Consider the following 14,774-nt stretch of genomic DNA (forward strand, 5'->3'; position numbering starts at 1 on the left):
GCCTGGTAGACCACACTGCACTTTCTAGTTTGGGGTAGCTTCCCTGCCCACTTCCTCCTCCCCAGGCCCCGCAGTTGCTGGGGCAGAGTTCCGTGTTGTAACCCTGGAATGGAAACTTAAGATGATGGAAGCTGTGGCTCGGCTGTTTGTTAATAAGAGAGGCAATATTCCGACTTTGTTGTTCTGGAAGTCAGTTTTTCTTCCAAAGGACATCTCTTCGGATGTGAGCTCTTGGAACTGGTGTTCGGGTACAGTGGGCTTGGGGTGCCCACATCTGTGTCAGAGTGCTGGCTTAAGTCCCAGCTCTGCTGCTTTCAGTCCGGCTTCCTGTCACTGCATCGTGGAAGGCTGCAGCCGAAGTACTTGGGGCCCTGCCACCCCCATGGGAAGTGTGGATTGAGTTCAAGGCTTTTGGCATTGGCCTGGCCCTGCCCTGGCTATTGTAGGTATCTGGGGGAGCAAGGCAGCCGTTAGTTGACCTATCTCTCTGTTGTTCTGCCTTTTAATTAGATGAGAAAAGAAAACTTAAAAGAAAGGAGCCCCCGAGACTGTCCAGGTATACTGTGCATGCTCTCCTGACCCTGGAAAAGGGAGCAGACCTGTGGTACCCCAAGTAGGTTAGTGTCTGCAGCTGGCTTTCCAGGTGACAGGTAGCACCCCTAAATCACAGCCTCCTGCTGTGCCCCTGGCAGAGGCTCCATTGCTGGAGTTCCCATCCCATGCCCCCACGGCAGTCGCCCCAGAGGGGGTGGGCACAGTTACCTAGGTGAACAGAGCAGGTTCACTTGGCCAGTTAACTAAGAAGCTCCTCCTCCAGGCCTGCCTGCGGGGATGTGCAGATGCTCACTGAGAATTTTCTGACAATATGTAGCCCAAGGAACCCAATGCTTTCTTCATGAGATTTAGCTGTAAAATCAAGTACAGTGAATGTTTGCAGTGAGAGCCCACTCATGCCCAATGAGTGGGGAGCTATCCAGGGCAGCTCTCTACTCACTGGGAATGCAGTGGAATAGGAACTCAGGGTTCCCGTGTCCCCATCCCCACTCCTGGCCCCTTCTGTGACTCAACAAAACCCCTTCTAGGCAAGTTAGAGCACCAAGTTACAGTTTTCTCTGTAAAGCACTCCCCCTCCATACCTCCTCACCAGTCTGTTATCTCAAGAGCAGGAACCAGCACCTGTCTAACGAGGAAGCTCATTTAGAAGACCGCGAGGGTCCCTTTTGGCTCGGATACTGCAAGAGTTTTTAAGAATACCACTTGGAATGTACCACCCCACAAGCCACCACCATTACCCTAGAATTTTAAGTGCATGAGGAGTAACAATATTCTAGCCAGCAGGTGGCGCTGTACGGCTCCGCTGGCAGAGGATGAATGGGGAGCTTGTGTGGCAAGCTCCTGTTAAGACGCTAACCATGTTGAGATGCTAATATTTTAGTAAAAATAAACACTGTTCTGAAGTATGAAGAAATGAGCTCTTCTCGCAGGGATTTTTGTCTTTAGACTGGTGTCGGGAGGCACTCCAGGGCTCCCATGTGATCCTGCCCAGCCAGATTTTCACTTGGGAAATCCCAGGTCCTGGCAGGTGGCGGTAGTGAGTGGACTTTGGGGACCCTATTGCCTCCTGTTAGCCTTGTGGGGGGTACTATGATTGTGAAAGAGTGAATTGTTTGGACAGAAAAAGGGAAGATATCAAACTGATTTTTTTAAAGGGCAGGTTTAATGTTTGTCGTACCGCGAGTCAGTGTTAAAACACTAACTTTACCAAAATAGCAACCAAAATAAATGTATCACATGATCAGTAAGTCACTTTTCTTGCCCAGCTTCTTAGTTTTCTTTTAGGCTTTTGTGTTTCTGTTGTTTTTTTCTTCGTGGCCATTCCAGTTTGTATTTGTTGACCGTATCTGCAGTACCAGAAACTTCCTGTGTTAGGAATGCTCGTGATAAAGTGGTCCACTGAATTGGAGGGAGATAAGATTTGTGTTTCTAAGAAAGAGAGGATGGGGAGGGGGGAGAGCTCAAGGTGACTTCTTGAAAATGACTACGTGACATTTTAGGGTCTGAATGATCCTGGAAATGGGCGAATCAAAAACATACTTCTTGCTGCCTTAAATCCCACTATCAGTCCAATATCCATTTTTTTTCCTCTGAATAATAATGATAAAAAACCTCAGGGAAAATTGGGCACCTTGGGGCCAGCGTTAGGAAACAACAGGTTAAGCTGCCTTCAGATCCAGCTCCCTGCTGATGCATCTGGGAACACAGCACAGGCTTGGATCCCTGCACCCACGTGGGAGACCCAGGTGGAGCTCCTGGCTCCTGGATCAGCCTTGCCCATTGTGGTCTTTAGGGGAGTGAAGCAGCAGATGCAAGATTTTTCTCTTTCTCTGTGTCACTCTGCTAGTTAGATTTTTAAGATGTATTTTTATTTCCATCACAAAGTCAGATATACAGAGAGGAGGAGAGACAGGAGGAAGTCCTTATGTCTGATGATTCACTCCCCAAGTGACTGCAATGGCCTGTGCTGCACCGATCCGAAGTCAGGAGCCAGGAACCTCCTCCGGGTCTCCCACGCGGGTGCAGGGTCCCAATGCATTGGGCCGTCCTCGACTGTCTTCCCAGACCACAAGCAGGGAGCTGGATGGGAAGTGGAGCAGCAGGGATTGGAACTGGTGCCCATATGGGATCCCGGCGTGTTCAAGATGAGGACCTTAGCCGCTAGGCCACCACGTTGGGCCCCAGCTTTTTTTTTAAGTTGGGCACCTGTTCCAGATTAAATAAATAAAATAGAAAACTTGCATAGAGAAAACTTAGAAAAATCTGGAAAGCTGAGGTAGACCCGTTCACTGCTCATCTTACCTCGTTGACAACATAGATCTTTATTTTCCCACAAAACCTTAAGGAAGAACACCAATGTAGAAGGTTGCTCAAAATACTTAGTGTGATGTTAAAAATGTTTTGACTTAGGACACGCACGGTGTAAATCAAGCTAAGGAAAACGCTGGGCTCCTCTGCCGCCCCCCGCCCCCCGCCCCCCCTGCTTGGGTGCTTCTCTGCAGAGGCCGCCGCAGTTAGGGATCGCAGCTTTCCAGGAACACACATGTGTGTGTAGACACATGTGCGCATGTCGAGAGATCCTTTCTCCATAAATGGAACATGTTCTGTGCCTTTTGTTTTCCTGAGTATTGTAATGACTACTTCCTATAGTTCTGCGCCCTGTGTTTTCATAGCTTCTTAGCTTTCCGTGTGTGGAGTGCCCTGTGATTTTTTGCAAGTGTCCTGACTGTTTTGCTGACCACAAATTTTAAAGCTATCAATGTGGGGCCTGGCACAGTAGCCTAATAGCCAAATCCTCACTTTGCATGTGCCAGAGTCTCATGTGGGTGCTGGTTTGTGTCCCAGCTACTCCACTTCCCATCTAGCTTGTGGCCTGGGAAAGCAGTAGAGGATGGTCCAAAGCCTTGGGACCCTGCACTCATGTGGGAGACCTGGAAGAAGCCCCTGACTTTGGATTGGCTCAGTTCTGGCTGTTGTGGCCACCTGGGGAGTGGGCCAGTGGAATGGAAGATCTTTGTATCTCCTTCTGTCTATAGATCCGCCTTTCCAATAGAAATAGATTTTTGAAAATAAAAAAAAAATAATAAAGCTATCTATGGGTCCGGCATTGTGACAAAGCATGTAAAGCTTCCACCTGCAGTAACGGCATACCATACAGGCATTGATTCAAGTCCTGGCTGCTCCACGTTTTATCCAGCCCCCTGCTAGTGACCTCAGAAGGCAGTGGAGGATGGTCAGTGGTTGGGCCCCTGAACGCATGTGGGAAACCTGAAAGAAGCTCCTGGTTCCTGGTTTTGGACTGAACCAGCTCCAGCTATTGCTGCCATTTGGGGAGTGAACCAGTGGATGGAAAATTGATTTCTCCATGTCTCCTTCTATTTCTGTAGCTCTGCCTTTCAAATAAAAATGAATATGTCTATATATGTTAATTACAGACTTTAAAAAAAGATTTATTTAGTCTGTTTGAAAGACAGATTTAAAGAGACAGAGAGATGTTTCATCTGCTATTTCAACTCCTCAAATGGCTACATATGAGAAATCACATTTTTCTTTTGCTATTAACCGAAAACTCCTATAATATCTTTTCAAATCACAAAGATAGGCATTCTGGAACTGCAGGATAAACTGCAGCTTGGGATGCCCGCATCCATATGGGAGTGCTGGGTGAAGTCCTGGTTTCTCTGCTTCCAATCCAGTGTCCTGCAGCTGTGCCCTGTGAGGCAGCAGGTGACAACTCAATACTTGGGCCTTGCCTACCCACATGGGAGACCAGGATGGTTCCTGGCTCTGGCCTGGTCCAGCCCTGGCTGTTACAACCATTTAGAGCAAGAAGCTGCAGATGGAAAATTTTTCTCTCTCTGGCATTCTGCCTTTCCAAGAACTGTGCAATTTTTTAAAATTGTAAAGTCAGATACATGTGTAGAGGAGGAAAGACAGAGAAGTATCTTGCATCTGATGATTCACTCCCCAAGTGACCGCAACGGCCGGTGCTGCACCGATCCGAAGCCAGGAGCTCTTCCAGGTTTCCCACACGAGTGCAGGGTCCCAAGGCTTTGGACCATCCTCGACTGCTTTCCCAGGCCACAAGCATGGAGCTGGATGGGAAGTGCAGCAGCCGGGATTAGAACTCGTGCCCATATGGGATCCCAGCGTGTTCAAGGTGAGGACTTTAGGCACTAGGCCACCATGCCAGGCCCAGAAACACGTAAATCTTAAAATCACATGTAAACACTTTCCAGTGGCAACAGTCATTTTCTGCTTGATGTTAGAGCTGTTTGGATGAAGAGTCTCTTGCCCAGAGGGGTGCCCATGTCTGCTCTGCTTCATTAGGGGCTTAGCCAGTGCACGGAACAGGATGCCCAGCAGAACCAAGAGCTTGGCAACCATTACACACACCAACTACTATAGTTCATTGGACAGCATCAACAACCCAGACCCAGCGCTGACAGGCTGTGGGGTGGCATTCTCTTGTGCCATGACTCTATGGACCTCAGCATGTGGTTGTGTCGGAAACAGGGTTATAAAAGGCACAATTTACTGAGGTCAGTAGAGTGGACCTTAATTCAGCATGACTACGTCCTCACAAAAAGACATTTGAGGGGCTGGTGCTGTGGCTAAACTTCCATCGAGGCACCAGCATTCCATATGGGTGTCAGTTTGAGTCCTGGCTGTTCCACTTCCAATCCAGCTCCCTGATTATAGCCTGGGAAAAGTGGAGGAGGATGGCCTAAGTCCTTGGGACCCTGCACCCATGTGGGAGACCTGGAGGAAGCTCCTGGCTTCTGATAAGCCTAGCTCTGGTAATTGCAGCCATCTGGGGAGTGAAACAACAGATGCAAGCTCTCTCTCAGTAACCCAGCCTTTCCAATGAAATAGAACACACATCTGCGCTCACACTTACTCAAGCTCGCATTATGTGCACACAGAGTGAGAACAGATGACACTGGGGGGAACTGGAACAAGTGACGTGTCAGCCACATCCCGGTGGAGGTATGTGCACAGTCTGCAAGGTGTACCCTGGGATGAGAGCATGCTGACCCCCTCAACACTAGCTCATACAAGTGCGTGTGAGTTGATGATGATCACAAAATTTAATAATCCATGTCAAGACGACTTTGCTTAAGGTTGTTTCTAGCAGCCTTGCTCAGGCTACTGGAAATAAACTGATAACCCACATAAGGACTTGGCTAGAACCCTGGAGGTTTCACTCTGGACAAGTGACGAGTGTGTGGACCGAGGGAGGATGAATTGCTGAGATGGCACAGCACTCGCGCCGAGCCAGTCTGTGGAATGTATGGCTGTCCACGAGCACAAGATTTAGAATGCTGTTAATCACCATAGGATTCAAGTCCACCGGATTCTCCTTTTTTTCTTTTCAATATGACTTCAGTTTCTAATAAAATAGATGAACCGCGGAGCCCCTTAGTCGCTGGCTCCTCCTCCACTCTCCAGCAGGTGGCAGAAAAGTTCCAAGGATGGTCCACAGATGCAAGGTTGGTGTAGCGGCACCCGCCAGCAGGTGGGGCTCTAAGCATCGGTCTCCAAGAACCCAGGCGGGCCAGTTGTTCTCTCCAAAGTCCGGGTCTGGCCACAACAGGGTTAACAGTGCACATTCCAGAGCTAGAGGGGAAAAGGAGGCTGGAGGGTCACGGTCCAGGGGAGGAGGCGCAGCTTCTCATAATACTGCTGGCTCTGCTGGGAGAGATAGATCACTCCCAACAATGGCCACAGCTGTTTTCCTCTGCCCCGAAGGAAACTGACATAGGAAGCAGGTATCAGAAAGGGCCCTTCCTGCGGGGGCTTCTGTCTGGCTTGTAAAACTGTCAGCACAGCTGCATTCATGTGTCAAGTGATGGATGGCAGAGAGGCAGAGGACAGTCGGCCACAGGTGGGCTCAGGACGTACAAGTTGAGGCAGGTGGCAGCGGCTCTGCAGGTGGGGCCGGCTGATTCATTGCCCAGTTAGCATACCAAGGGGATCGGGCCACAGCCCCTGTGTCCCTGCCTTCCTACAGGCCAGAGCAGTGAGCTGGCCTGTCTGGCCGTGGTAGGCTGTCCGCAGCAAAAGCTTCCGCCGCCTGCCTGTCCATCCGCCAGGCCCTCCTCTCTTTCCTGGCACCTCAGGTGTGAACCCTCCTCTGCTATCCGCCCCACTCCCCCACCCCCAGATGCCTCACTTTCCTCTGGTTTCTCTGTAGCTAGCTGGGCTCAGCTGGCATGGCTTTAGAGAATATCCCATGGGAGGCACCTCTGAAGTCTTCCACATGGTACTCCATGCTGTTTGTGACAAATGGAATAGGCTGCAAGACAAGGGGGGGGGGTGGGAAACATCCACGCTGGTACCACTGGGCTCAGCACTGGCTGCTGCGGGGTTCACTCCCACCAGAGCGTGGCCTAGGAAATGACCCTTATAGCAAATCAGCCCATGAGCCACAACCGGGGTCCTGGCTGGGCAGTGCTTGCCCTAGCCAGCACCCTGCCCCTGCGTGCCATCCCTTTCCCCCACCCCCGCACACCGTTTCTTTCTCACTTGCCTCCCTGAGAATGGCAAGAGAGGTTTTCTTCATCAGGGTGGTCCTTGCTGAGCCTTAAAGTGCTGGGGCCATTGAGGTTTCTTTGTTGCTGGGAGTGACCAAGGACCTTGGTTTGGGCTTGGTCTTGTGAACTTGGGCTGCACCTTCTCTTGGTCAGGCTGAGGCTGGAGCACTGTGTGTTTTGAGGATGCCCAGGGGAGGTGGACCGTTAACAGCTAGAGCTCAATGCAGCTATGGGAAAACCACAGCCGCTGGCCTGTGGGAGGTGCCTGGAGAGCAGGCGTGGGCCCTGCCTCACACGCCCCCTTTCTCTGGGTCACCTGGGAGTGCCAGCTGCAAACTTGGAAGTCTGATGAGCTCCAGGAAAAATCTTTGGGGAGGGCTTGCTCTGAGCACAGTCCTTCCCTCCCCCAGAGCTGCTGGAGACATGGAGCCAGCCCTGCCCTAGCCTGTGCTCATTGGCTGGCACGAGGCAGAGGGGGCTTTAAAAAGGGGACAAAGTCTGGGCTGGGGAGCCGAGCTTGTGCTACTGGAAGGCAGTGCCCTCCTCTGGTTGGCACCATGCAGCTCTCCCTAGCCCTGCGTCTCCTCTGCCTGCTGATGCACTCTGCCTTCCACGTGGTGGAGGGCCAGGGCTGGCAGGCTTTCAAGAATGATGCCACAGAAATTATCCCTGGGCTGGGGGAGTACCCTGAGCCCCCACCGGAGCTGGATAACAACAAGACCATGAACCGGGCCGAGAACGGAGGGAGGCCTCCCCACCACCCCTTTGAGACCAAAGGTATGGGGTAGAGGGTAGAGCTGTTAGCCCAAGGACCCTGAGAAAGAAGGGAGGGTTGTTTTAGAATCTTTTCTTTGGTAGACTTTGAGGACCAGGGGACACAGTCTACTTCACTAGCAGAGGGACAGGCGCTCTCGAGGCAGGGAAGGTTGGCACACCAGTGTGACCTTAGCATTCATGTTCAAGGGTGCCAGAATAATAGGGGGCTGAGATGGGCAGGGTGCAACAATGAGACTGGCTCCACAGCTTAGTAAAGAAAAGGGCTCAAATAGACTTCTCCATAGAGTGCAGGAGCCAGGCTTGGGGACGAGGCAGGAGCCTCACATACCTGCTGATTGTAGGATGCCCTTGGCAGACTGTGGTTGTGCTGGGTGGAGGTCAGACACCTTGAAGGATGGCAGGTATGGGCAGCAGCTGAGTCCAGGCCTTTGCAGGGGTTGGGACAGAAAAGGCAGCCATCTCTGGTCACACATAGTGGACATAGGTAGCACCGCTGATGCAGAGTCTCCACCCCAGACCCAGCCTTGTCTCACTGCTGGGAGGGAGACAAGGCAGAGCCCCCAGAGAGGCTGTATCTGGGTTTCCCATCAAGACTGCCCAGAAAAGCCTGGGGGCGGGTAGCATACTTGGCTGGGATGATGGCTGCACTAAGGGCCTACTGCCCTGTCTGTGGGTATCATCTGGGTGGGAAAGGGGGGCACTGACATGCTTCCACGTGCCATTCCCTCCAGCCTCCTAGGCTGCTGCGGGAAATGGAACATGAGGAAGGGCAAGCCCATGGGGACCCTGAATTTCAAAACGGGAGGGCCAGAGTCCTCCTCCCCCACCAGTTCCTGAGTTCAGGTGACTTCTTAGAGTGCTGAAGGGGACCCCAATACAACATGTCTACCTCCCTGGGTGCTCATAAGAGAAGCCTTTAGAGTTGGTTGGGTGCTTACATGACAACCAGCTGTCTAAGTCACTGGAAGAGACACAGTCCCAGCGTATGCAGGGAGCCAAGCCAGTCCTCCAGTGGAGTGTGCCCTACCCAGCGAGCAAGTTTGCATCCCCATCAGATGCCCATCTATCTGGGTAACAAAGATCAAGAGAGGTGTCCAGCCCAGAGCAGGGCACACAGCAAGTCCTAAGTAAATGCAGGTGGCTGCTGACACTGGGTCTGGGGGCAGAGCTCAGAGCCCCTCTGGCAGGAGTATCTGGAGGAATGGCAGCTCTAGTGTCCCAGTGGCACAGCCGATGCAGGCACTCACCACACCCTACCCACCCACGTGAGATGCAGCAGGGGCTGGGTCGAGGAGGGGGAGCCCGGCTACTCAGCTCTGCCTTGGGGGCCAGTTTTTCCTCTCTCCAGGCTTCAGTGTTGGTGCTGTTGATAATAAGAGGGTTGGACACAAAGCTTTGGATCCTTTCAAGTCTAATGAATTCCTAGTCCCGCCGCCTCTCCTTCATCCTGCTCCTCTCTCACAGCTACTTTGATTTATTGCCTGCAATTAACCTCTCCTCCTTTCTCCTTCTCCTGCCGGCTCCTGCCAAGTGGCTGGAAAAGGAATTTGAGAGAAGTCAGAACTGTACAGGTGTGGCTGCTGACTCTCGGGGCACAGATGTGACTAAACTCAGCCCTGGCTTTCCCTGGAGAGGAATAAGAATAATGTCCAACAGCCCCATTCCTATCATAGGCCCAACAGGGAGCTCTGCACAGACACCCAGAAGACTGGCTCCCTGGAGACTCTGGGGCAGCCCATTTTATAGATTGGAAGAAGTGAGAGGCTAAGTTAACCTGCCCCAGGGTCTAGCCAGTGATGAGGGATGACACTCTGTTACTTGAACTTCAGCTTCTGCTATCAGGGAAGGTGGACGTGGCATGTTCCTATCAGCTTCTTCCTGCAAGAGGCACACACGGGCACCTCGTGGGGGGAATGAGGCAGACGCGGTCTCGGAAAGGGTGGGTGTGCCAGGGAACCGGCCGAGCCCTGCCATGCCCCACCCTCACGCGCGCCTCTCTCCGCAGATCTGTCCGAGTACAGCTGCCGGGAACTGCACTTCACCCACCACGTGACAGATGGGCTGTGCCGCAGTGCCAAGCCGGTCACCGAGCTGGTGTGCTCGGGCCAGTGCGGCCCGGCGCGCCTGCTGCCCAACGCCATCGGCCGCGTCAAGTGGTGGCGCTCGGGCGGACCCGATTTCCGCTGCATCCCCGACCGCTACCGCGCGCAGCGCGTGCAGCTGCTGTGTCCCGGCGGCGCGGCGCCCCGTGCTCACAAGGTGCGCCTCGTGGCCTCGTGCAAGTGCAAGCGCCTCACTCGCTTCCACAACCAGTCGGAGCTCAAGGACTTCGGTCCCGAAGCTGCTCGGCCACAGAAGGGCCGAAAGCCGCGGCCCCGAGCCCGGGGCACCAAAGCCAATCAAGCCGAGCTGGAGAACGCCTATTAGAGCCTGCGCCGCTGGAGCGCCGGCCCGGGAGCCCCCCTTGGTTTCTGTCCTCTGGGCGGGGGTGTTCGTTTGTATTTAAGTACCTGCCACCCAGGGCAGGGGGCCAAAACCTTCTGGGCCCGGCAGAACCCAGGTGTCAGCAAAGTTCTCCCACCCCCCTACTTTGTCCGCCAAGGGGGTCCCGCCGGGCAGTGGAAGGAGCTGAGAGCCGCACTGAGCCAGGCAGCCCCGCCTACGAGGGCGCCTACTTCTGCTGGTCCCTCTTCAGAGGAGGAATTTTCACCCTCTGGGGTTTTAAGAGAGTGGTGTATGTGTGTGTGTTGGCTGTGAAAAAGTCCAGGGAGGAGTTAGGAAGGCTCCCTAAGGGTCCCCCTCCATTTCTGCCCATCCTAAAACCTATGTGGTGCCAGGAGCCCCGAAAGCAGTTTCTGATCCTGACGCTCTGCCCCTAACTCCCGTGTGACCTTGGACTGTGTGACTCCCTGCAGGGATCTCACACTTCCTCTTTGCTAAGTGGGGGTGGGGTGGGATTAGGGGTCTCAAGGAATCTTTTGTTGTATGAGTCCAAGGTCTTGGATGCCCTTGGGAGGGGCGGAAGGGAGACGCGAAGACAGAGACTGATTAGATGGACTCCCTGCCAAGGTCACTTCCAGAATTTGGGTTTGTGAAGCTCCAAAGTGACAAAGATGAAAAAATGAGCAGGAGAAAAGAACAGTGCCTATGTATGGCTGAGACACTCCTGAAAGGAGTTGCCTGTGTCCCCATCTGGCCTCCCCACCTCCACCCCTCCATCTCAAAGAAATAACACCACCAGTTGGGGAAGAGCAGGAGAAGGGTCCTCAGGGTGGTGGGCGGGGTGATCCTACTACTTGGGTTCAAAAAACACCTCCAGCAGAACAAGTGGAGATACCTGAAGGATGCTGGGCAGAAAAAAAGCCTAATGGGGAAGGATGTCAAGTGCTGTACATATGCTGAGAACTGCAGAGTATAATTGCTGCCGCCCACACAACTTGGGCCAGTTGTTCCCAGACACAGCTTCCTTTCTGTGTAGCTTTTCATTGTTCCCAAGGAAAGACACCCTTAAACAGGAGCACAAGCAGTTGGAAAGCCCGCCAGACGGGGCGGGAGGTTTTGGAATTCCTTCCCTGGAGTGGGGCGGGGGGGGGGGCGGTGGAGGATGGACATGTCTTTAAGAGTGACGGTCATGGCTTTGAAAAGAATAAGGTTACCTATTTATTTTCTCACTTAAGTTATTTATGCAAAAGTTTGTCTTGTAGAGAATGACAATGTTAATATTGCTTCCTCAAATACCAGTCTGTTCTCTCTGAATCCAGAGGCATTGTTAATAAAGACCATGAGTCCTACCCGAGAGAAAGTGGACGTCTTTTGTCAGCCACACACACCATCAGTTCTTTCTGCCATCACGCCCTACGCTTGGCCACAAAGCTCAGACCTCGTGGTTATCTCTGCTCTCTGATGGCTAGGGAGGGGAGTACCGGGGGGGGGGGGCAGTCGTGTCCTTCCTTTGAAAAGTTGTGGTCACCCTTCCTGTCCTAGACCTCATTCCTCTGCCTGGTCATTGCCGTAACCTCAGCCCCCAGCTGCAGATTGTGCCACGGTCAAGTGTGAGCAACTCAGTCCAACAAGGATGACGTCTTCCACTTGACTCATACCCCCACGCTGCAAGCCTGCATGAGAATTGCAGATGACCATGCTGATGGCTGCCTCCTATGCTTGCTGCTCCCGCTGAGCTCCCCCAAGAACTCCAGCTTTTTTTCCTTTTCCTTGAGATTTTTGAAAGATTTATTTATTGACTAGAAAGGCAGGTGGAGAAGGAGGGAGGGAGGAAGAGAGGGAGATCAAGAGAGAGCAAGTTGTTGGTTTATTCCCCAAATGGCCACCAACAGCTAGGTCTGGATCAGTTTGAAGTCAGAAATCAGAAAATTCACCCTGATTTCCTATGTGGGTGTCTGGGATCCAAGCACTTGGGCCAACATCTGCTGCTTTCTAGGGAACATTGGCAAGAACCTGGATTGGAAATGGAACTGCTGTTATAACAGCATTGCAAGCAGTGGCTTAACTCACTGCACCACAAAGTCAGACTCTTCCCCTCCTCCCCACATTTTTCTTTAGGGTCCATGTAATTGTTACCACTTCCCTAAACCTTCCGGAGATGTTCCCATCAGCAATGATCTCTCTCCTTAGATGCCCCAATCTCTTTTGTCCCCATTACTCCTTGATATATTTTTTTAAGACAGAAAAGTTTATTTGCAAAGGGACCAGGTGAACAGGGAAGGGGAAGCACCTCCCTAGAGAAAGCCAGGAGGTGGGATACCTCTCGAAAGGGGAGGGCGAGAGAGACACCAAAGGTTTGGGGAATGGTCTTAGGATTTTAAACATTCCCTGACCCCTCCTTGTTGGGCGGGGGAACCTACAGGTAAGACGTTCCCCATTGGTGGTCTCTTAATTAGTTAGAAAATGGGTGGGCAATGCTGGTGCTGCCCACCTGAAGGCCCATTGCTCCTTGACGTCTTAAGTCTATGTCTTGATTGACATCATCCATGGAATAACACCTGTCGAGCCTGGTGCTAGGACTGATAGAAAGCCAAATACAGTTCTAACCAGCTCACAGAACTGGTTTATAAATGTGACTCTTATGCTCCACGGTGTAACAATGGGATGCTGAAGAGCAGAGGTGACATCTGACCCTTTTTCCAAGCCTGTCTTCCTTGGATCGATAGCAGTGGGTACTGTTGCCCCATCCCTCTCTCTGTGGTTCCAGACCCGGAGTGGCCTCAGTTAGAGCCAGGGAGGAAACAGCCATTATACTGTCGCCAGAGGCAGTGTGGCACAATGGGCGGGGACACAGGCTCTGCAACACTGGCTATTTCAATCTGGGGAAACCAAGGCATGAAGAGGACACATGGTGTGCATGGAGCCAGACCTCAGCTGCTCAGAGGCTAGTGGGCAGCGTGCATATCTGATTGGGTCACAGGTCACACTGTCCCATGACACATGCCATGGGAACCAGCAACAGGAGTGACTTGCTGAAAGATGACCAGGAAGGGTAGTGGTCAGGCAAAGCTTCATGGACATGATGGTGCTTAGAAGTTTATCAGCATGACAAGGGAACACAGGCCTTGTCACCAGAGTGTATAGCCCAAGCAAAGGCACCGAGGCTGCTGGCTGCTGGCAGACGGATGGAAGGAAATCCACCCACCACCCCTTGCCATGCACTGAATGCATCCTGTACCCAGTAAGGGGAGCTGCCTAAGGGAGTAGGAATTCCAACAGTGCCCACTCCCAGCAAAACTGAGGGTCTGTTTGCTAAAACCCAAGAGTGAGCAGCCCAGGCCACAGTCTCAACGCCATGAGAGGGGGAAAAAAAGGCTAAATTGTAGGTCAGGTTAGGGGTTATTTATGGAAAGTTATATTCTACCTACATGGGGCCTGTGAGCCTGGCGCCGAACAGAAACGGAACAAACAACAGGCTAAGCTGGAAGTGACAGCATTTGTGGGGGTGGAGAGTGGGGGGCATGTGTTCTGGGGGTGCAGCTGTACAGGGCTTGTATTAACAGTCTGACAGCTGGACAGATAGAAGGACAGATGAAATGGCTCCATGCCCTTCTATTTCACACACACACACGCACACTCTCTCTCTCTCTCTCTCTGCCACCCCCCCCCCCCCCCGCCAGGGCTCTGCCTCTTCCTTAAGAACAAACCAGGTCTCCCTGCAGGAATAGCTTGAAGCAGGCAGGGCTTCGGCAGTTGGGGAGTGTGGAGAGCCTGCAACACCATCTGTGAGTGATTCAAGTTCAGTTGCTGTCACACAGCGTCCCCTCCACCTGTTCCCGGATGCAAGCCTGCATGCCCCTTCCTTTCCTGTTCATCCCTGCAGCTTGGGAGCCTGCATAGTGATTCCTTCCGTAGTCCTAGTCTGTTCTTGGAAGGCACTGTCTCCTTCCTCGTGCAAGGGCAGGCAATAGCCCCCATCTCTGGACACTGTGACCAATCACTTGAGCTCCTTTGGTGGCAGGAGACTGGGGAAAGATCCTTATAGTCTATTGGACCTTGAATCTGATTAATCAGATAGTTCCTAATTTCCACCTGTCAGCCCAATGTAAGTCTTAGCAGCTCCCACTTGTTCTCTAAAATATTCCAATTTGGGCTGTTTATTAGTGCACTCCAGCTATCAAGAGATGTGTCTGGGGGCCAGCACCATGGCATAGTAGGTTACACTTCCACCTGCAGAGCTGCCATCCCATATGAGTGCTGGTTTGAGTCTCAGGTGTTCTGCTTTTTATCTAGCTCCTTGTGCATGGGAAGGCAGTGGAAGATGTGCTTGGGTTCCTGTAATCATGTGGGAGACTTGAAAGGAGTAGTAGAAGCCTGGATTCCACCTGGCCCAGTCCTGGCTAGTATGACCATTCGGGGAGTGAACTAACAGATGAACAATCTCTCTGTCTGTCTCTATTGACT

At 52.3% G+C, this 14,774-nt stretch overlaps 1 protein-coding gene across 1 annotated transcript; it reads left to right on the forward strand.

Moving 5' to 3' along the window:
• Positions 1–7,318: 7,318 nt before the first annotated feature.
• Positions 7,319–10,325, forward strand: SOST (sclerostin). Its single transcript, XM_004597329.2, has 2 exons — positions 7,319–7,868; positions 9,874–10,325. Exons 1-2 carry the CDS (start codon positions 7,649–7,651, stop codon positions 10,293–10,295), a joined length of 642 nt encoding a protein of 213 aa, XP_004597386.1. The 5' UTR covers positions 7,319–7,648; the 3' UTR covers positions 10,296–10,325.
• The last annotated feature ends 4,449 nt before the right edge of the window (positions 10,326–14,774 follow it).

The sequence above is a fragment of the Ochotona princeps genome, chromosome 17 (assembly GCF_030435755.1).
Source record: "Ochotona princeps isolate mOchPri1 chromosome 17, mOchPri1.hap1, whole genome shotgun sequence".
NCBI classification, from domain to species: Eukaryota; Metazoa; Chordata; class Mammalia; order Lagomorpha; family Ochotonidae; genus Ochotona; species Ochotona princeps.

Bases quoted from the DNA above. Each gene is read 5' to 3' on its own strand.
- SOST (XM_004597329.2), top strand. From the start codon at position 7,649: ATGCAGCTCTCCCTAGCCCTGCGTCTCCTCTGCCTGCTGATGCACTCT. The intron at 7,869-9,873 runs GTATGGGGTAGA...CTCTCTCCGCAG, and splicing joins CCACCCCTTTGAGACCAAAG to ATCTGTCCGAGTACAGCTGC.